The sequence below is a fragment of the Diabrotica undecimpunctata genome, chromosome 8, assembly GCF_040954645.1.
Source record: "Diabrotica undecimpunctata isolate CICGRU chromosome 8, icDiaUnde3, whole genome shotgun sequence".
NCBI classification, from domain to species: Eukaryota; Metazoa; Arthropoda; class Insecta; order Coleoptera; family Chrysomelidae; genus Diabrotica; species Diabrotica undecimpunctata.
The window spans coordinates 74,260,730-74,285,677 of NC_092810.1; the positions used below are offsets into that span (position 1 = coordinate 74,260,730).

Genomic DNA, 24,948 nt, shown 5'->3' on the forward strand with positions numbered 1-24,948 from the left:
ACTTTATTTTATCATTTACACTAGAATTACTAACAACTTAGTTTTAGATTAATAAAGTTCTTTTTTGTCTTTAGATAACTTTTTCCCTTCTATCATCAACCTCTATTTTTTAATAGCTATATTAGTGTCACAGAGGTAGTTGCCATACTCCTCCGAAACGGCATGTGCGATTTTTATGAAATTTTACATGTATATTCGGTAGATCTGAGAATTGGTCGTAATATATTTTTCATACCCCTAAATGATAAGGCTCTCCATTTTCACCATTTTATCACCAATCCCTATTTTTTAATATCCATATTAGAGTCACAGATTTAGTTGCCATGTTTCTCCAAAACAGCTTGACCGATTTTTGTGAAATTTTATGTGTATTCTAAAGGTCTGAGAATTGGTCGCAATATATTTTTTGTCTTCCTCGGTGATAAGGTAGTACACCCCAAACATTTTTTTTTGTTTTTTAAACAATTTTTTATTTTTCATTACATTTTTACCCTTTTACCACTAACCCCCAATTTTTAATAGATATATTAGTAATTTAATTATTTTAGACCTGGTCGATAACTGGTTAATTATTATTTAATCAGTTATCCCCGTAATATATCCACTAGTGTCATTCTTTACCCAGTAAACAGCACGGAGTAGGGAAGAAAACAAAGCCGGTCTCCCGTCTCTCTCACAAAATAAGCCTTCTCCCACTATGAAAACTCTACACACTTTTCGGCCATTATTATTGTTTATGCATCGAGCGTAGTGGTTACGTATACAATTATCATTTTACCTTCTCAGTGAAAACAATAAATATAATTATTGTTTTCACTGTAAAACAGATTGTAAAAATCTTAAATGTTAATAAAAAAAAAAACCTTCTCAGTGTAACTCTCATGTAAATTTAGTATTGATTTGCTGGGTCGAGCTTATTCAGCATGTTTTTCCGGAGATAGCTCACCAGTTCAAAAACCAGCTTACCATTGGAGAAGGAATATTGGAAGCAAAAAATACAGATGTCGATGATCTGAAAGCGACTATTCTGAATTTTCTTCCAAGAAAGTTGTTACCCTATCCTACTTCATTTTAGAATGCTTCATTATGTGTTTTGTGTAAAAATTAAATTGTACTGTTGAGGGGATACATCCTAGTTTTACTTGAAAATATATTTTTTGCGTTGATGTATATTATATTGTTGCTCTTATTATATGTTAATATTCTTATATTTCTGTATTCTAAACTTTTATATGAAAGAATCTAGATAAATCGCTCATGCTTCTCTTTTGTAATCATACACAGACATCCCGATTTATATCTAATTATAGCAATGTAAGTATATTTGTTATATCTGGATATTTTAGATGTAGATGGAAATATTTTTAATAGTTTAGGAGGTACCAGAAAACAGTTTTAGAACTAAGTCACAGAATTCGCCAGGTTAGAGATCCTAGTTTCTAAAGAATTTTTGTTGCATCCATCATTAGTCCGGATCATTCTAATTATGAAAATGCTTAACCTGTTTAAAATTTTGTTAACTCTACAATACTACAATTTTGTCACTTTACAGAAAAATGAAACTTTAGGAGCATTGTCCAGGCAGTCAAAATTCTGTGCTTTTTGTTCTCTGGCTGTCATATTTTGTAAAGGTTGCAAATACTTCTGTAGCTGATCCTTTTCTTGTAATATTACATAACCATTTGTACCTATCAATTTTGCAGAAATAATATGGTTTCGCAGCCAACACATACGTCATACCGCCTTCAAATGCTAGACTTTACATTTTTTATGCCCTTATTAGAAATTATGCCACTGAAAATAAAAAAAATAACATAATATGATGTAGCTTAACTTCTGAATACCTTATTCATTAAAAAAGCAGTGTCTGGAAATCGCTCTCCAGGAATTTATCCATTAGATTCAGATAAATGAAAAGCAAAAGCAACTGCCAAAAGATGTTGTCGTCACTGCTGGTTGCTGGCATGCTTGATCTATCTTAATATATAGGTCCATGATTCTGATATACAGGCTAAAGTTTCATGGTTATCAAGACCTAAAGTGTTGCATGAACTCCAACTGTATTATACAGTTAATTACGAAAATCCTCAGTCAAATAAATCTACAGATTATTCAAACTCAAGTGGTAATAAACAAAAATTTTAAATTCGGGGAATGAAAATTTAAAGTTAAACGTAAAACAAAAAATGCTTAAAAAGGAGTTTTAAAAGGTTTTAAAAAGGAAGCTAAAAGATGTTTTTGTTATCACGCATCTAAGATAATCATAATTAAAGGCACAGAAAAAAACTGAGACGAAAAGCAATGCCAGAGTTCTGTAATGCATTATGAGTTGCTGATTTGTCCATTATATTCAGTATAACGTATATAAATATATATATATATATATATATATATATATATATATATTTATCCCATTATTGATCCTTTATCTATGATATTATTTATGATAATATTGATCCTTTCCCAAGTTAACACGCTCCTTTTTCTAACTTGGCTGCACCGTACTGAAGACGACGAATAGTCAGAAATACGTATATATGGTTGCCTTCCATCGATATACCTTTTTTGGTTTTTTGGTTTTCTGTTTTGCGAGATATTTTACTTATATTTATATAGATATAGATATATATATATATATATATATATATATATATATATATATATATATATATATGTATACTTATATATATATATATATATATATATATATATATATATATATATATATATATATATATATCTCCTTGACCTTAACAATTAACATGGAAAGACTCTCTCTCTCTCTCTCTCTCTCTCTCTCTTTGTCTTTGTGTGTCTTTGATATTCTTCAACAAGTAAGCATGTTTTCTATTAATTTCCCTACGATTTTTGATTTTACCCATCATAATCAGCCGAAGAATATTATACTGTTTTCCCTTTATTGCATATAAAGGATATGATATTTTGCTGGATTTTACTGCTGGATAAGCAACTGACGAGTAGCTTCTGCTCTGTTAAGAATTGCTTCGCCGGCCACAATATTTTAGTGCATTTAAAAAGCCTCTAAGATTTGACATCTTCTTCTTTGTGTGCCGTGCTTGTTTTCAAGCGTTGGCGATCGTCATATTAACAAGCTGATGAAATGTTTCTAGGTCGGCAGCTAGATGAAATAATTCATTGACCGTTTGACCTGTCCATTGTTTAATGATAAGCAGCCGGGACAGTTGTTTTCTTCCAACTCAACGTTTTACTTCGATTTTGCCCTGAACGATCAATCGGAATAAGTGATATTTAGGTCCTCTTAATAGGGACTTAAGAGACTTAGAAGTATTGGACCTTTCTTATTTTGATTATGTTGATAAATTCCCACTATTTGTGCATAGTCTCTAGCATTCGTTCGTTATATATGTGTGCTGTCCTCTGGATTTTGAGCATGCGACGGTACCACCACAACTTGAACGCTTCTAATTTATTAAGATTTTTTATTTTTGTTATCCACGTTTCACATCCTTTATTTATTTTATAACGTTTTACGTAGTTTCTAATTATTAATGAATGACGATGTCATGAGACCACGACCTTTCAGTATCAGTATCAGTGCAGAAATATTGCATTGTAAAGTTGCTCTGTAGTTAGCATGAAAATAATTTTTGAATTTATGGCTTAATTTCGTGTTTAATTTGGATATTTAGAGAACAAAGTATTGGCTCTACATTTTATGCGTTGGAGGAGTTTTTTATTTAAAACGATTAATAGATTTTAAAACACTATGTTAAAGGTAACTATATATTTTACTTTTTATTAATAGTTTAATCATTGTAGAATTAAGTTTTTTAAAATACCACTTAAACCAATTGTTTTATTTAGTTAGACCGTTGACACGCTAACTGATATCTAACGTGAACTGATTTTGTCTTGTAAAATTAAAGGTATTATGAACTGTTAAATATATTAAGAAATATAAAGAAAATGAGGACTACGGGTATAGTAATATTCCAGAAGGTCCGCCCGTCTTATAAGCGACAATACTTTTCTACAAATAAATCAATCTATAATCAAAATTCGATTGTTGAGGAGGGTAAAATCACGTAATTGACATCGTATATTATTTTACATATATCTTGCTTCTAATTGTGAAACGAATTATTGTTATTAAATTTTTATTTATAAAAATAAAATTATTTTTTGTTTTCAGTATATCCAGTAACTTTGCCACCAACCACCGCACCTCCACCAACAACGTCAGGATGGATTTTTGGTTGAGACAAAATAATTAGAAAATATAAAATAAATTTTGCCATTATTACTTAAATATAAATTTTAAAATAAATATGAGTTTTGAATATTAAATCTACTCATTATCAGTATGTATCATATAGAATAGAATAGAATATTCTTTATTAATCCCATCAGATCACATTGTGATATAGGACAAGTCATATAGTACATAAAGCATGATCAACAAGTTATATAGGACAATTACATAAAACAAAATCAATAAAATATAGATTAATATAAAAAAAAAGATATGCGATATAGAGCGTCTCTGAACCCGTCGGTCCTCATTCCCTGTAGTCTTTTATTTGTCGTCAGGTGCCACCAATCACGCACCTCGACGTGCATCGCCCTTCCTTCTGGAACTTATAATTAAATTTAATTGGTTGAGAAATGAAAAAGTTTCATATAAAAGTTAATTTATCTTTAAATATGGGACATTTTCGGATCTCAAGTCAGTAGTGTCAGTAGTGTCTAGTACATGGTTTTACCCGTGTAGGGTAGCTCCCTAGAGCACTTTGCTCGAAGGGCTCTGCAAACTTTCTAAGACTCTGAAGCTGAGCTTTTTTCTTCTTAGAAAGACTGTGTTTTATTTCCACCACCAATAAAACCATAAAGGCATTGTCTCTTCAAGACAATGCCACAATAAGAGCGTACCGGCTAACTACGCAATATTACACCATATTGCGGAATAGTTAGAACAATTAATAAACATGGAAACTTGCACCAAGTTGCTAACACATTTTCATACGTTTATTAATTACACCGGAGACGACATATTAAGTCAAAATAATCATTTAGGTTGTAAACGCATAATTGGATCAAGCATGCTTTTAATTTATTTTTGAATTTTTGAATATTATTTTCATTTCTTATATTAAGTGGCAAACAATTGTAAAATTTAGATCCTGCAAAATCAGAGCTAGTTTCAAAGAGAAATGTGGAGTGTTTACACACGCTTATCAACATCCCGTGTCTTGTCGGGTAATTATGAAAGTCAGAGTTGAGGATAAAATTTTGAAATTTAGTTTTGACGTGAATAATACACTTATAAATATATAAAGCATGAAAAGTCAACAGTCTGTGTTCAATAAAATATTTACGACATGATTGTCTATTATCAATATTGAATATTAATCTAAGAATTCTCTTTTGAGTTATAAAAACTCTAGAAGAGTTTCCCCATAAGACAACATTATAGGCCATATATGAATAAACCAATGCATAATACACACTTATCAATTGATTGGTGTTAAATAGGGTTTTCAACTGAAGGATGGCATAGAAACCCTTATTCATTGTTTTGCAGACTTTAGTGACATTTTCATCCCATGTCATATTACTTTCTAGAATGCTACCAAGAAATAGTGTTGTAGCACTAAAGGGTATTTCCTCAGAACTAACTGTGATTTTACAACCATGGGATGGCTTACAGCGCGACTAGAACTGCATACAAATAGTTCTCTTTGCATTTAACATTAAAGAGTTCCTTTTACACCAGGTTGTAAATTCCTGTGCTACTAAGTTCATTTTTGAAATGAGTTCGACTTCAGTTGACTCGTCAACTACAATTGTTGAATCATCTGCATAAAGAACTGTATGGCCTGCAGTTAAAAAATTTATCAAATCATTGACATATAAAAGAAATATTAAGGGTCCCAATACGGAGCCTTGCGGTACACCTTGATCAAGATTAAAATCAGATGACTTCTTATTATCGACTTTTACTAGGAATTTACGATGTTGTAAGTATGACCTTAACCAGTTCAAGAAATGACCCCGAAAACCAAGGGCTTCTAATTTATGCAGTATAATTTCAATGTCAATAGAGTCAAAAGCCTTAGTTAAGTCAAAAAAGAGTGCACCCACATACTTTTTTTTGATCCAAAGCAGCGTAAATATAATTAAATAATGAAATAGAAGCACTCTCTGTAGATTTATTAGGAAGAAACCCATGCTGGCATTTATTTAAGATATCATATTTATTCAAAAAATTTAACATTTTACTGTAAATACACTTTTCGATAATCTTAGAAAGTACACTTGTTACGGTGATGGACTCTCTTATCTCTCTACTTACTGAACATGGATCTCCCTTTTTGAAAATTGGACTAACTACTCCCGTTTTAAGGTCACTTGGAAACTTGTCATCCTTGACAGATAGGTTGATGATGTGAGACAGAACAGGAGATATATATGAAGAAATGTATTTAATTATTTTAGTGGGGATTTGATCAATACCTACTGAGCTGGTATAGTTGAAGGAAGATATAGCATTCTCAATATCAAATGGTGAGACCTCAGAAAAAAAGAATGTGTTGTTAATTGTCATAGTTGTGAAATCGTTAAAGGTATAGTTATTGAAATGTTTTAATAATGTGCGTTTGACTGATGTACAAAAATACTCACCAAATTTGTTTGCTATGTGTTCTGGATGTATCAATAATTTATTATTGTCAGTAATGCTCCACTCAAAATTGTTTTTATTTTTACTAGTTTGACGATTCACAGTTTTCCATATCTCCTTCCTTTTATTATTATTTTGATTATGTAGATAACTTTAATATGAGGCTTTCTTTATATCCTTTACCTTACGGATAAGGTTGGCCTTTTGTATTTTATAGTTATACATTAAATCTGGATTACCACTAACATTTGCTAGCCAAAATAAATCCTTCAGCTTTTTACTAAGCTGAAGAATTTCAGTATTGATCCATTTTCTGTTGGTATTAGTAGTTATGCGTTTTGATATTAAAGGACATGTTGTATCAATATGATAGGAAACAGTGTTCAAAAAAACTCTATATGCATCATCTACATCATTTGAATATGTATAAACATTTTCGAAATTCTCAGAATCAAGACTCAACAAAAGATTAGACAAACAATTCTTTGATAAGTTTCTATAAGTAGCTATCTGGGATGTAGCAGTATCGTTACTCTCAGATATGTTTAAACTAAAATGAAGTCCTAGATGATCACCTAAATTGTAGTTCACGACAGCCTCATTGTATAATTGAGGAATATTGGTAAGAAAATAATCTAGTTTCAATCGTGAAATTACACCGTTTTTGTTTGTAAATATTCTAGTTGGTTCAGTATTTTTACAGTTAAGTCCAAAACTAATCATGAAATCCATCAATATAGAATTTTTGCTTGACTCTTTAAAATCGATGTTAAGATCACCACAAAGAATAACACAATCATATTTAACGTAACAAATATTAAATACATGATATAATTTATGTATAAAAATATCAATATCCCCATTAGGGGAGCGATACACATTGAGTAAACAAAATTTTTTTGAGTCACATCTAAAATTAATACAACAACACTCAAAGTTAAAATCTTGACAGATGTTCGTGAGAAAACTTGGAATATTAAATTTAAAATTAACCTTTACAAATACAAGTACACCACCATGTATATGATCACTTCGATTATAGTACCTAAGAGATAATTAGGAAGATAAAGGGAATTTATATTGTTGTCACTACACCATGACTCAGTTATACACAGCAAATCCGGACTTTCAGTTTCAAGCAATAATTCGATAAGACTTATTTTGTTTATAATAGATTGAGAATTTATACATACGATCTCTAGTTGATTGGTTCTGCCTCCAAACTTATTTGTAGTATCTAGATTGCCCAATTCCGGATTCGTAACAATCAATTCTGGTTTTGTTGGGGACCGCGGCTGATAAAATTCTTGTATTTGAAGTTATAATGGCGGTCCATCGAACCCTCAGGCCAGATGATGGGGTTGAAGACTTCATCTTTGTAATCTAATGGATATGAAACTTTGAAACTAGCCTGGTACTCGGTAACCTTTATCTTCTTGCAGTAGAAACTGACATTTGGAGCATTTACCTTTAGATAATTGGTCAAGTCTTCGGTTGTCGTTTCAGGATGCAGTTGATAAACACTTAAAAATCCAAGTTTTGGAACTGTCTTCACTTCTGTAGATGAATTAGAGTTAGAAGCTGTTCCAGTAATGGGTTTGTTATACATCTTCGCTGCTTCAACTGCACCTCGCACTTGTTCATTAGTGATTATATTTACCTTTGTATTGAGGTTAGAGTTGTCACGACGTCGTCATATCTGCCACTGCCACTCTTATCATATACAGGTGTATGTTGTGTTGTGTATTCTGAAGGCATTAAGTCTGTTGATAGTTGGCGCGCCACCTGTTCCTTTTCTGAGATACCAATAGAGGAATTTGACGCCTGTTCTCTTGATGTTTTTGTTGATTTTTTTTTTTCATTAAGACATAGTTGCAATAATTTGATTAACGTTTCTTGTTCATAAGCCCTTTTCTCGAGGTGATGAATTAACTTACCCTGTGATTCTTTATCTTGGTTTAACAGCCTATTTTCTATGTATAAGCTGTGGGTTTCATTGCTATTTGAAATAGCCTTGTCGATAGTTTTTTCTTCACGTTGTAACTCGGACTTTTTACACTTATTACACACTTTTTCACTTAAAAAATTTTTAATTATCACATTATTATTGGTATTAGGTAGACAATTAATTGCTCTTTTTTAAGTTTTGCGAGCTCTACAGAAATCACAGATACTTCAGTCGGCGCCATCTTGGATGGATATGTATATATATAAGATTTATATTTCTTTATATGTATATAGCAGACGTTGGGAATGCAGATATTATAATGGATACAAAATTAAAAACACTTTTATCTATTTTTCATGACCCTAAACGTCGAATAGAAACTTACAATTATTGTTAATTGTTAGTATTTGGTATTACTAAAGCATGTTTTCTGCATTTATTCTTATAATATTTGTAAACTTTGTGTCCAGGAGATTTTTCCTTTTCCAGCCTTATTTTTGGAAAATCACACCACTTTACTTTTGTGTGTCAAATATTTTATATTTGATAAGATATTTAAGTGACTTTTCACTAATGGATATAAGTGGTTTCCATATTGTTGGCTCCGTCAACGTCTTCATCTAACTTGTTTCAGATCCTTTCAGTTCTGTACCTAGTCAGAATTATATGTTGAAATAAAGCCTGAACATCAGACATTTGGTTCATAAGTAAAGCTTATATGTTTACCGGTTATTGGGATTTGCCGCCTCCCCAGTAGATTTGTACGTGATTTTGCAAAGTACTTTCCAGTCTTCCGGGATGTCTTTATTTTTCCATATTTTATTCATTATTTTTAATAATTTTTGTTTGTTGTTTTCCCATGTTTTTATAATTTCTGCTATTATTTTATCCATTCCAGGTGGTTTTTCGTACTTTAATATTTATATTACTCCTTCTGGTTCTTTTTCCTCTATTAAGTTTTCTGTATTATCTTCCAATATATTATTTTGTTCTTTAATAATAACGTCTTGGTTTATATCCATTAACAGTTCTTTAAAGTGTTGTTTCTACCTTTTAACTATTTTTTTTTTCTATTATTAATTCTTAATTTTTATCTGTAATGCTGCATTTTTCATGTTATTTTTGTGTTCTTATCATCTTTAGGGTTCTATAGAATAACTTTTGGTTACTTTTGCTATATTCTTACATTTAATTTTTGAATTTTTTTCAATTATTTTCCTTTGCAGCTACATATTACTAATGTTTATACCTTTTTCTTTCATTTATATAGTTCTGGTATTTCTTGTTTATTTTGTTTTTCAAATATTGTTTTCATGCTTTTTTCTTCCCTTTTGTTCGCTTTCTTATTTCTTCGGACCACAGCGCTGTCTGTTTCTTTGCTTAGTCCTTTTTACTTGTTCCACATACTTCCTTACCTGCATCCAACGGTAGATCCTCAAAGCTAACTCGCACTACAGTGGTTCAATGATTAGAGCTGAAGATATTGTAAAATTAGTGCAAAATTGTTGCAAAATCAGTATTTTCGAAGCTTTTTCGATCATAAATTAGATTTTACAGATGGAAATGACAATTTTTTCAAAATATTGTTATATTTAAAATATCATAAAAAAAGATCCCTTTCTTTAAAAGAAATCTTTTTAGGTTTTAATCTCTATATCTAAAAATTTGGGGCTTCAGAGTCTCATTATCTATATGATATCCATATAAAAGTGGATCAAGTTTTGTGCAGCATCATTAAATTTTGTGTACAACACTTAAAATGTTAAGCTTAACTTAAATGTTATGTTAACGAGCTTAAATGCTCGTTGTTAAAATCCAGTTGATTGCGTTAGATGTTGGTGGTATATCTTGAACAAAGGAAACACCACCATAATCATATAAACAAAAGTGTAGTTCATAAAATTATTTTCCGAGTTATCTATAACCTTTACCAAAAATTGAAGTAAAAAAAAAATGCAGTGAAAGAGATCTGCTTTATGATAATTTTATTATAAGAATTATATAAGAAAATTGTATGAGAATCTTTTAAAATAAAGATAATGTACTTGGTAAAAGTACTTGGGCAAGATTTAATTAATAAACTGTGCTCAATATCTGCCTTTTATTTTTCGCTGCGAACCGATCTTTCGCCCTAAAACGAGCTTCTATAATTCTTAAGGTCGCTGCATATTATCATACGTAGTTTCCGGCACGTAGCGTTTCGAGTCAAGAAATCGGACTGCACATTCTCATTTTCATACATATAACGTTTCAGTTTGGTTCGTTGAAGATATGATCTCGCTTTTCTCGACAAAAAATTATGTGCAATTGCTCTTCTACTTAAAGATGAAGAAAGAAAAACTGCAGTAAAAAGAAGGTTTGAAGTACATCCAATGCTATAAGAGAAAGGAAAAAGGAAGGTGAATACTGGACTTTATACAAAGAATTAATTGATGACAATGAAAAATATTATGGACATTTTAGAATGAATAGGATTCAGTTTGAATTTATTTTAAATTTAATTACACCTTTAGTTAAAAAACAAAATACTACATTTAATGAACCCATACATATCAAGCCAAAGAGTATTTTTAAAAAAGAAGGGGTATCACTTCCGTGCAAAAGTCCTAATTGCTTATCACTTTACTAAATAAACAACGAGGGGAAAACGACGGACATCTAATTCACATTATCCGTACCAACCGGTTACGACTCGTTACGTAGCCGTCGGCATCAGTAAAAAATTGTTTTCCAATATACTGAACGGAAACGTTAGGTGTCTGAACCGATACATTTCGGACAGTGTGAGTTGTTCATGTTTAAAACCATTTAAATTATATTTTTCGGAAACTAAACGCTACGTTCTGAAAACGCAACGTGCATGATAATATGCTACGACCTTTAGTCAAAAATAAGCCTACAATTTCCTAAGCCCAAAATGTTTCTTTTGAGTTCTTCTATCATCACTGTTATTTCAAGTATAAATGTTTATTGCTCAATTAACTTATAATTTTTTGAAGAAAATTACAAGTTCAAATGGATATGACTTTAATACAAAATAGAGATAAACTAATTTAACAATTTATTGTACAGCTTATTTCCATGCGTAGAAGCTGAGTTACGATAAAAAAAAGCTTTGAAAAATGCTTATTTTGCAATAATTTTGCACTAATTTTACAATATCTCCAGCTCTAATAATTGGATTAAAATTTAGTAAAAGCCATTTGCTTTGTTTTTTTTTTTTTTTTCAAGAAACAAATTTTATTTGAACATTTTTTTGTCTATCTCTTTTATTTTAGCAGCTAGAGCATTAAAAATAATTAAATTGGTTATAACACTAATTGTTTAACCACTCGGATCGAAATTTACCCTCGAAATTCGTAATTATCAGCCAAAAATACATAAAAAAAAAAACATAGACTTATCAGAATTAAAAAAATCGGTTGCCTGTAAAGTCGGTTTTACGGGCGAAGATTTTACGTGACAACGTCTTTTTCTCGGTAGAATATTTATTGATATGAATATTATTAAATTGCACAATAGGAACAAGGAATTGAATGAAAATAAGAATTGCACAAATTTTAACTATAGAAATATATTTTGTTTACTAAAACATTGTACATGTAAACTTAAACTTAACTAATTTCTATTTGAGTGATTTTGTTGAGGATAGGACGATGATAGGAGAAATAGCATCGCACCAGCGGACCGATCATGTTTGAGTGGGAGAGAGACGCAAGGCATTCGCCTGTCCGGCGGGCCTCTCTCTCGTTCGGTGGATCATCGTAACAGACGTGAGCGGGCGTTACACTTTTTCATGAGTGACTCCGAGCCACAACATAATTTAAGACGTTGTCACGTCAAAAGGCCACGGTGACCTAGCTGACCGCCATACTATGAGACAATATATAAAACCAGTTGTTTCCGATCCCATTATACTGTTTCAAGTGGAGGTGTCATTTTGGTTGGCGTTGGAGAGCTTGGATCGTAAGTAAGTGAATAAAAGAGGGACTAGAAGGGGTAACCACAAAAAAATAAATCAAAAAAATACTTACATAGATTTTCTGGGCAACAGAACACAAGAAGATTCCTAAACTATTTGAAAAGACGCCACTTACAAGAATCTTATAGCTGGATGGAAAGAAATGTTTTTCTTTCCTAAAAAATATTAAAAGGTGAAAATGTTTTTAAAGGAAATAATTCTACAACTGCTGGTTTAGAGATAAATATTACATATTTATTATTACTTTACATAATCAGTTATTACAAATAATATGAACAAAATTTAAAAACAAAACTTACAATGGTGATATTTGTGACGATTTACAACAAGCTCCAGACGTTGGGGACACTATAGAAATTTAAATTATTATTAAAATGAAACTATCTAGATATTTCAACGGAGCTTACATCGAGGTTAACCCTTAAGCAAAACAATTCAAATTTATGGTTATTTATCAAATGTCCAAAAGGGATAATACTTACTGTCATATGTCGAAATGAAATATTAAACTTTTTTGAAACATTAATTTTAATTATCAGATAGGTCGGTCAGATAGCCAAGCGGGATGGGCTGCCGGTTCTCATTCGCTTCATCCCCATGAGTTCGATCCCCAGCTCGGTGTACAGAAAACAAAAAGGCTAACGCAGCAGTTTAAAATTCTAAATGAATCTGCGGCTTAGACTAGAATATGCTGGTGTCTGATCGGCCTATGGTGGAGCAGTACGGCAAGAGATAAGGGCTTGCGGCTCGGTGATACTCCTTCATAGATCGCTACCGGAAGGGCGTACTGCCTAAAATACCGGTGTATATATATATATAATTTTAATTATAAGAGTTAACTTTATTTAAAAGAAAACTAATATGACAATTAGCTAATCCATAAAGCTTATAATTCCAATAATTTACAATTTTTTATTTTGTCATGAAAGCAAATTTTTTATTAACGAAAAATTGTTTATTTTTACTTTGAAAATTTTTAACAAAAAAGTACCTGGTATTATTGGCTGATGTATTTTCTTTAAGAAAGTTTTTGGGATCGGGATTGAACCAAAACACTGAAAAATAACATACATCTGTGTCTCACTCAAGCTGCAAATTGGTCTGAAATGACCAGGGAACACAAATAGATAATTTCTTATAAGTTGGACGCTGGATTGGGGCTTCGGATTATCCTAGATAACAAAAAATTGCAATCTTCAAAACTCGACCACTCAATTTCTTCTTAAAACCATGTGGACCTCTTAAATGGTTGGAAACGCCGTCTTACAAATCTCTCAGATTAAGCAAAACACAACCATTCGGTGATTAACTCAACAAAAACTGCCACATTGCATTTGCGCTTTAACTTACCTCTCCACAAAATAAATTTGCCGACTTTTAAAGACTACTGACGCCGAAATCTTTCTCCTTCAAAATCTCAATCTCAACTTTCACTTAAACTCCACACTACTACACTACACATTTTCCCATAACAGAAACTGAACAAACAATAACGAATTTAAAGACAATCCGGACTAAACAATGAAACCGACTGACTTTGGCAGCGATTCCACCGAGAGTAAATCACTTTACACTATATTTCCATGCCAAAAACAAGTAACGAACAACAATAACGAATTTCAAAAAAAAAATTCGGACTAAACAATGAACTGACCACTTTAACGATTCATCGTAGAATAAATCACTTTACACTATATTTCCATGACAAAAACGAATAACGAACAACACAATAACGAATTAGAAGAAAATCCGGACTAAACAATGAAACCGACTGACTTTAATAGCGATTCCACCGAGGGTGATATGGATGATATGGCCGGCTGCATTCACATTCATCAGTTGACGAACAGTTTCCCAGCAGTCAGGTTTCGACACGTCTATCGCCCGGCCGATTTAATAATCTCAGCGACGAATTTTTTGGTTTTGCCGGGAACATGACGGGCGGTACAAGTGAATAAAATAAAATTATTGACGAACAATTAATAGAATGTGAGAGAAAATATAATGTTTTATATGATTTGTCGCGTGCAAAATACATGGACATTAATTTTAAAAATAATATTTGGCAGGAAATAATAACAATATTTGCTTATTCTTCATTCGAGAAACTTTTCATCTTTTCAACAGATTGGTCGCCGAAGACTAATGCATTTCGGTTGTGTGCGAATAGACGAACGAATAGTTCTGTGACCAGACGGGACCGGTTCGGCGCCGGGACTGTGACCGGACTGATGTGTTTGAATCGACCTTTAGAAATATGCTGCCGGCATTCACATTCATCAGTTGACGAACAGTTTCTCAGCAGTCAGGTTTCGACACGTCTATCGCCCGGCCGATTTTATAATCTCAGCGACGAATTTTTTGGTTTTGCCGGGAACATGACGGGCGGTACAAGTGAACAAAATAAAATTATTGACGAACAATTAATAGAATGTGTGAGAAAATATAATGTTTTATATGATTTGTCGCATGTAAAATACATGGACATTAATTTTAAAAATAATATTTGGCAGGAAATAATAACATTATTTGCTAATTCTTCATTCGAGAAACTTTTCATATTTTCAACATACTGGTCGCCGAAGACTGATGCATTTCGGGTGTGTGCGAATAGAGGAACGAATAGTTCTGTGACCAGACGGGACCGGTTCGGCGCCGGGACTGTGACGGAACTGATGTGTTTGAATCGACCTTTAGGCGGCATCACGATCAAAGAAATGCAATTAAAATTATTTTATAATATTTTTCGGTGTTTTAGTACATATGAAAGGAAATAAAAATGCTACAAATTTAGCCAAAACATATCGGCAATTAAACTTAACGCCATGAGAAAGGCGTTGTACAATAGATTTGGTGTCTATTTTTAACTTTTAACAAGGTGGTGGTTTATTTGAATATTTAATTTGCTAAGAATTTTATCTGGTTTAGAATTTCTAATTGTTTGAAATTATTTTTAATTTAAGTAGTAATTTTGGAAATATATGGTATTTTATTTTATTTTTATAGAACTTATTTTATATTTAAACCCACTACTTCTAAAATAGCTAAACGAAAATATGGTTTCAAAGAAATTATTTGAAAAATGCTACATGTCTTATTTTTATATAAAATACTTAATTTTTAGCCCAATTTTAATTATAATTCGCTACATGCTCCCATAAGTGATGTGATAAATTGTCAAGATCTACAACACACAAATCATATTTTCCTAACGTGTACTTCGATTCTAGGAATTAATAAGAAAATTGTTTCTAGTTAGTCACCGATAAAATATTTTTTTAATCCACTATAAACTCTATGTGAATGTCTCTTAAGAATAAAAAAAAATTAATTTATAAATTGGAACTACTTATTCTGTGGTACCCACTCCTTCTGGTTTAGTCTCCTACTAGCTCAAAGAAACTATTTCTTATCGAAATTGAAATTTCCAATCTGCTGCCGCTTCTAACTCTTAGAATATGGTGTCCTCTCAAAAAGACGTAGACACCCTAGTCTCAAATAATTTGTATTTAAAGAACTTATAATTTTGATCTTTGTAGATCTCTGCTTGCACTGCTTGGCTGCTACCACAAAACTTAAAAAACATTCTTTCACTACTCAGTTTACTAAACCTGCAAACAACTTTAATATTTCTTTTTCTTTAATACTTTTATGAAGAAATCAAAAACGCCTTTTATCCTTCAAATCTCGTACAGAACTCTTGTGTTTCTTTTTTCAAAATCCCTTCTTGGTTTTTTCTCACATTCATTTCACAAAATCTCCTCCTAGACCAATCACAAGACTCCAAAAAATTAAATATCTTGCCCGTTCAGTTTGTCCTAATATACAAACAAAATATCTACTGGTTTTGTTTTAACATAAAATCTACGTTATCCTAGCTGATTTCTGAATAACCAATATTAAAATTTATTGTGTTCGAGTACATAGAACAATAATCTACCCACTTTCTTATTGTAATCAATTCATGCAAATATTTTTTAACAAAATCCTAATCTTTACTACTCATCTCTAGGTATATATACAAGCTATACGCCCCCGAAGAAGCTGAAGCTATTTTCACTTAAAGATCCTTAAAGATTTTTGTGTGATTGATCATCCCATTCTGGGTTTGGTTTTACAGTTTCTGGTGTAACTTCGCTGTTTCCGCTACTTTTCTCCATTCTTCTCTCTCTTTGATTATCCTTTCTATATTTCTAATTTCCATACTCCTTAGGTCTTCTTCCACTTGTTGGCTCAATCTCATTTTAGGTCTGCCTCTGGTTCTTTTACCTGGTGGTATCCATTTTGTTATAATTTTTAACGGATTGTACTTCTCTCTTCTCATTATGTGTGCATATCATCTAATTCTTTGTGCTTTTATTGCTCTATGTTTCTTGGCCCATTCATTCTTGTATTTCGTGATTCATCCATTGTCTTGATTCCTCTTCGTTTTCCCTCTTTGGTCCCAGTATTTTTCTGATAATTTGTCTCTGAAAAACTTTCAATTGCTCTTCTTTTCTTACTTTTAATGTAAATGTTTCTGCAGCATATACATACTATTATTGGTCTTATGGTCGTTTTGTAAATTTTGATTTTTGTGTTTCTTCTTTATATTGTCTTTATTTTTTTTAATGGTGTATATTCGACTTAAATTAATCTTTTCATATCTACACTGGCATTTCTTCTGTTGACTAGTACTCTCAAATATTTGAATATGTCAACTTCTTCGAAACCGTTTGCATTTATTTTCAGTTCTGTCATTTGTGTCTTCTTTTTTTTTGCTTACGTTCATGTATTTTGTGTTATTTTCATTTATTTTCACTCCTCTCAGTCCGGCTTCGTTTTCTATTTCTTGAAAGGTTTTCTTTATTGCTTTTTTATCTGTTGCTACTATGGTTATATCGTCCGCATATTCTATTATTTATACTGCATTTTTGTTTATATATCTTTAATATTTCTGTTTTTTCTTCCGGTGTCTATTACTGCTTGGGAATCTCGCATTGTCTATCATTCTTATAATTTTATTTGGTATATTACTCTCTTGTACGTCTTGGATCATTTTTCTTCTGTTTAGTTTGTCAAACGCGTGTTTAAAGTCTAGAAGAAGTATATGTGTTTCTCCGTCGTACTCGTATGTTTTCTCTATCACTTGTTTCAGAATACGCATAGCGTCTATCGTGGATCTTCCTTTTCTAATCTTCTAAAACCATACTGGTAACCCCCTATGCTTTGTTCTATATATATAAATATATATATATATATATATATATATATATATATATATATATATATATATATATATAGAAATTTTATCCATAAGCTCCCCTACTATTAAGAATCAGCAGATTCCGACGTCCGATGTTATAAAAAGGAAGAAATCAATATTTTTATTATTATTGTTATTATTATGTTTCAATAGTCACTTTTAAAAATCATTAAATGTAGTAGTTTGTAGTATTTCTCAAAATTGTAACTTTTATTTTGAAATAAAGATTTTTTTGGGAAACTTAACGTTGAAGAAACATTTCTGGCGCTGCGAACAACAGGATATTTTATACAGAAACTTGGTCGTTTCCTGGTCTACATTAGTTTGATGAAATCCTGAAGAACCTGGTAGAAGAGAAAAATGTATTGGAAATCAAACACGATCATCCTTGCATAAGTTTCTCCTTTCTTTACCATTATTTATGAGCATTTATTATTTTTATTGAATTTTTAAACATTTACTTTGAATTTATTTTATATTATTTGAAATATTTTTACTTCAACGAATTTTTATATATTAACATTTATATTTTTACATGTTTGCATATATTTTATGAGTACATTGAATGATATTTCCCAAAATAGTATCGAAAATTTAAGTTTACTATTCGATAATTTGAATTTGAAAATAAAAAGAAATCTACATACCTCTAAACCCAAGCCTGCATCTAAATTACATTTCAAAATGCCGATGACCAATAGCGATATTGCTAGCCCTTGTTCAACTCTGCCCGAATTCTCTTCTGGAGACAACCTCTCCACCTTTATCAAAGCAGTAGATAATTTAATAGTTTTCTTAGGCAGCCAAGATTTAAATCCGTCCCAAGAGTTTATCTTAAATTCTCATATCGTATCTCGAATTAAAGGAGAACCTATAAATTTCCTAAATTATTCTAATAAAACCAATTGGACAGATATTCGTCCAGCCTTATTAACCAAATACGGAGACAGATATTCCGAAGACATATTAGTAACACAGTTATCCACCACCGTCCAAAAACATAGTAAATACTACGACAATTATCATCAAAGAATAACTACAAATCTGAATGACTTACTCCAACATATCACCCTAAACGATAATCCCGCGACAATAACTTTTAAAACTCCATACTTTAAAAACATTGCCCTTAAGACCTTCTGTACTGGAATCAATGAGCCTTACTGCGAATACTTATCGCATTTTGAACTAAATTCCCTAGAGAAAGCCCTTCAAAAGTGTATTGCATATGATAATCACAAAAATCAGCAACAATACATGAACTTCCTTAAGAGACAAAACAAAAAGCCCCCAATAGAAAAATAAACCATATCAATCTTCAAATAATCAAAGATTCACAAACTTTTAACCCACACACTCAAACTTCCAACCCACGCATTCAAATTATGTGAGACCTTCGATTCACAACACACCTTTCCACAACACAGAGCCCAACTTTAACTTCATTCCATAACTGAACTACAATTTTCCTCAGAGACAAAATTTCGGTTCTTACGAACAAAATCAATCCGTCCAACGAAACAATGTCCCGAAAAATGCCCAACAAAGATTAAACAAATACAAAGCTCCTCGACTCCAACCAAATTTTGCCACTCCAATGAGTGGTGTTCAAACTACCACAACCAGAAACCATTAGTCCATGACAATCACAACTAATAGAAGCCACAATTTGAATATAGACTCGAATGATATCGAATATTTTGAAAACGATTTCGAAAATTATGAATCCGAACAAGAGCCCGATTTGTCCGATGAAAATCACCAGGATTTTCAAGCCATCTTGTTAGACGAGCATCCACCCCCTGTATAAAGCTACATAATATAGAAAGTTCCCCTGGGTTACCCTGCTTCGTCACACCCAAAACACATCTACGCGTTTTGATTGACACCGGCGGTTCCCATACAATTATAAACCCGTGAGCTCTCAAACTATTTGATAAAAAACCTATTTATCGAAAACCTTTTTCGCTATGAAATTACTTCTAAGCATGAATTAAATATTAAGACGCCATTATTTATGGAATATGGAGGTTCACAAACATTCGACGTAAAAATTGCCGATTTCAGCCAACATTTCGATATTCTACTAGGAAATTACGACTTTAAGAGGTTCAATGCCACTATCAATTATGCGACTCATACATTAACCTTTGGGAATCCTGATGTCAGCATTCCATTTCAAACACTATATCAGAAAATTCCCGTAAGCATTCATAACGGTGACATTATTTTCCATGAACGACAATTTCAAGGTATCAAAATTCCCCATTCTATTCACGTTGCAAAAAATGGTTTCATAGAGACTATAGAATTACCGACCCCGATGAAATTTAATAAGAGAATTGAAGTTCAGAACTTTTGTAATTATGAAATAGCAAAAATTTCCTCATGTTTCAATGAAAATATGATACGCACTTCTCATTTAAATAATGAAGAGAGATATAAAATTATAAATCTTTGTAAAAAATATAAAGACGTATTTTACGATGAAAATAAAAGTTTAACTTTCACGTCAGCTGTTAGCCACGCAATCAAAACGAAGGACGAAAATCCGATTTATGTAAAGGGAGTTCGGCATCCCAAAGCAATGCAGAAAGAAATCAAAAAACAAATAAATAATTTATTAGATAATAAGATAATTCGACCGTAAATTTCACCCTACTCAGCTCCAGTTTAGATAGTACCAAAAAAAGCTGATGCCTCAGGTCAGAAAAAATTTAGGTTAGTAATTGACTACAGGAAGCTCAATGATCATACTAAAAGTGATCGTTACCCACTTCCTCAGATAGATGACATACCGGATAACTTAGGAAAAGCCAGTTTAACCTTAAGCTAAATCTAATGTGAAATACATTAGATTTAGCTCAAGGCTACCATCAGATTGAAGTTCATCCGGATTCTATTCAGAAAACAGCCTTTTCAGTACCGCATGGTCACTTTGAATTTTTACGTATGCCCTTTGGTTTAAAGAATAGCCCAGCAACATTCAAAAGGTTAATGGACAATATTCTTAGACCCTTTATTCATAAGTTTTGCTTCGTCTACATGAACGATGTCATTATTTTTTCTAAGTCACTGCAAGAATACTTAGTTCATATTGCAACTATTTTTGACACTTTCAGAAAAAATAATTTAAAAATTCAGTTAGACAAATCCGAGTTCCTCACGAAAGAAGTTTCTTTCTTAGGTCACGTAGTGACAACCGAAGGAATCAAACCTAACCCAGCAAAAATAGAAGCTATACAAAAATACCCTCTACCAAAAACAGTAAAAGAAATTAAATCATTTCTTGGATTAATTGGTTACTACCGAAGATTCATACCCAATTTTGCAAAAATAACATCCCCATTTTCAAGATGTACTCGAAAAGGAGCAACTATTTACCCTACTAATTCAAATTATTTAGAATGTTTGGCAAAATGCAAACAATTGTTAACTAATTCCCCAGTTCTAAAATATCCAGACTTCGAAAAGCCTTTTGTAGTGACTACAGGCGCCTCTAATATAGCTATAGGATCAGTACCATCTCAAAACAATGACCCTATCGCCTACTATTCTATAACTCTTAATTTCGCAGAACAAAACTACTCCACTATCGAAAAAGAACTTTTAGCCATACTAGATTCTTGTAAACACTTCCGTATGTATCTATACAATCAAAAATTCATTGTAGAAACAGATCACAATCCTCTCGTATGGATCTACAAAAGACCCACCTTCTAGACTAGCCCGATGGAGACTTAAACCGGAAGAATATGATTTTAAAGTCAAATATAAAAAAAAAGGCAAAGAGAATCAAGTTGCTGATGCTCTTAGCCGAGTCCAAATAAATGCCCTAAGCTCTAGTTCAGAATGTGCTGAACCACTAGACAATTTCGACATTGACGATTTCCTCGCCGACTTTGACAACTTACAAAACAGTACTAACACACAACATACATCAGTTGAGAACCCTATCACAGGAATAGAGATTTCTCCTGAACCAATTAATTTATCCTCAAACCAAATTATTTTCAAACCAGAGTGAAATAATTTTGAAATAAAATACAAAATAATTCTTAACAAACACCGTTACACTGTCACTTTGACAAATAATTGGAAAACATAAATAGCAAATACCTTCTAAAATAGACCAAACCAAAAATTTGTAATGACAATCCCTCACGAATTTAGACCTTTTATCTGTAACTATTTTAAAGAAAAAATAAATTCCACAGTAAAAACAATATTTTGCAATATACTAATTCAGGATATAGAAGAAGAAAATCAACAAATAGAGTATATAAAGAAATATTACGTAGAAAATCACAACGGAATAATTGAAACGTACAAACACTTAAAACAAAAATTTTATTGGCCCTCAATGCAGACAACTATTTCGAATTTTATCAATAAATGCGAAATTTGTGTAAAAAATAAATACAAACAACGTCCTTACAAACTTCCCCAATTAGGACCATTGTTAGGTCAAAAACCTTTTTATATATTACATATCGATCTATTCCACTGCAATAAAATCCTGTATCTCACAATAATAGATTTCTTTTCCAAGTACGGTCAATGCTATAAGCACACCGACAAAACTTCCATTTCCATACTAAATAAATTGAGACACTACTTTTCGCACCACAATTATCCAAAAAAGATTGTATGCGACAGAGGCACCGAATTCAACTCCGCAGTCATTAAAGAATTTTTAAATATCCATAAAATCGAAATACATTTTACAACAGTAAACAATTCCTCTTCAAACTCTTCTGTAGAGCAAAACCCAAATGATTCGTTAGACGACATTCCAACACATGCCATTATTATTTACAACCAATCAATCCACAATTCCACAGATTATTCCCCTTTCTCAATTCTGTACGGACCCTATGCAGAAGAAATACACTTCGACTTTGACCTTCCGATATATGAAACATATAATCAAAGACATAAAGAAGAACTCCAACCCTTTATTGCAGAACTATATAATAAACAAAAACAAAAAAGACAACAACTTTTAGATAGACAAAACGAAAATGCCGAAGATATTCCAGAAATAGACCTCACAAAATCATTATATGTCTCTAAGAAAAAACATAAGTCTAAATTTCAAGCCCCTTCCTCTACTATTCATCCAGAAAAACAATACAAAACAAAAATTGTCGGTAAAACAGATAAACAAAATGTAACAAGCACTCACGAATATGTAAAACGAATACAAAAACATGTAGACAAACCTACTCAAGACCCAAATTTTTCACAGGACAATCCTCCCCCTGGTCCATCCACTCAGTATTCAGGAGATTCCGAATAACGGTTATTATGCTGAAGAGATAGGCAAATCAAGAACAATCTCCCACTACCACAGACACTTGCTTCACATTCCACTATAATAGACAAACTATCCGACACTATTGACGCTAGTCCGACAAGCTATTTCAGAGATCACTTCAAAAATACACCTCTCCCGCTACTGTACTTCCAATACACTCACATACAAGAACAAACAAAAGACGATCTACATAAAATTTCGCGAAAACAGAAACGCGGACTTTTTAATTTTTAGGTACAGCCATCAAATACGTAACTGGAAATCCTGACGACTCTGACTTAGATTTATTAAAATCACACATAATCTCTTTAGAAAATAAACAAAATGAAATTATTAAAAAATTTAATAAACAAATATCTTATGGAAACTCTTTTAACACGAGATTCGACAAACTTTTAGAAAAACTAAACTCTGATAATTCAATTCCCATATCTGCACTTAACAAATTATCAGCTGATTTCGACAGCTATATCATTCTACACAATGAGATAATAAATCTTCAAAATATAAACGAATTTCTAATGATACTTATTAGAACCATTACTTTATCTGAACTAAATATCTCTAATATAGAATTATTCACTTTAAAGGAAATAATAGTCCTTAAAGAAAACCTTCTCAAAGTTTATCCCAGAAATTCAATCCCCAATAGTAATGAACTCCCTTATGAACTTATAGAGTCAACAAAAACTTTGGTTTGTGTAACTTCAAATACAATGCTCATAATAATTAAAATCCCTATACTCCATGAAATGCAAGCTACTATACAAATAATAAATGGTTCGACACTTGCATAGGACAAGACGATAACATAGTCTGTTCCAACTATGTACAATCCAAATGTAACATACCTAATGTAGATAATTACACAAAAACATTAATCACAGAGAACTTTTTACAAAAGAGACCAGCAAAGTCACATTGCTAGGAATAGTTCACCCGATGGGAATCCAGCAGATAGAAATTAATTCAACCAGCCTCTTGACGACAGATGTACCAATAATAATTAAAGGTATCCAATTTAATAAAAAGACGTCACAAGACATTTCCATTCCAAAGATTGTTCCAATAAAATTAATACCAAACCATGAGATGAAAATCAAAAAATTAACAATCCCAGAAACACATGGTCAAATTCAACCACTAGCTACCATAGACGTACTACCCCGATTACCAATAGGACTGAGCACCACTTCTGTTATAATATTTTTAACTATTTTAGCTTCCCTAATAATCTTCCTAATTAGGAAAAGAAAACGAATTTCCAAAATCCTATTTGGAAAAAAATTGCATCCTGCCCAGATCCAGATATTGGACGAGCTGATAGCTGAAGTAACCGAAACTTCGAGGACGAAGTCCCAACCAATGGAGGGAGGAGAAATGTAGCCATAAGCTCCCCTACTATTAAGAATCAGCAGATTCCGACGTCCGATGTTATAAAAAGGAAGAAATCAATATTTTTATTATTATTGTAATTATTATGTTTCAATAGTCACTTTTAAAAAACATTAAATATAGTAGTTTGTAGTATTTCTCAAAATTGTAACTTTTATTTTGAAATAAAGATTTTTTTTGGGAAACTTAACGTTGAAGAAACATTTCTATATATATATATATATAGATATATATATATATATATATATATATATATATATATATATATATATATATACAAGAAATACTGGATATTATTGACTGTCGATATAAATAAACAACACAGTTTATTAGGGCTGCAGTCAGTAGGTTTGGCCGGGATGTTATAGAAACACTCTTTTGACTTTTGGTCGAGCTT

General features: G+C 31.8%; 1 protein-coding gene across 1 annotated transcript in view; it reads left to right on the forward strand.

The window, feature by feature from the left end:
• LOC140448456 (uncharacterized) overlaps window positions 1-4,309 on the forward strand; it is a 108,673-nt gene extending 104,364 nt beyond the window's left edge. The window contains exon 5 of the mRNA XM_072541534.1: window positions 4,175-4,309. Within this exon, the coding sequence (XP_072397635.1) occupies window positions 4,175-4,242 (68 nt within the window). The 3' untranslated portion in view covers window positions 4,243-4,309. The remainder of the gene's footprint in view (window positions 1-4,174) is intronic.
• The last annotated feature ends 20,639 nt before the right edge of the window (window positions 4,310-24,948 follow it).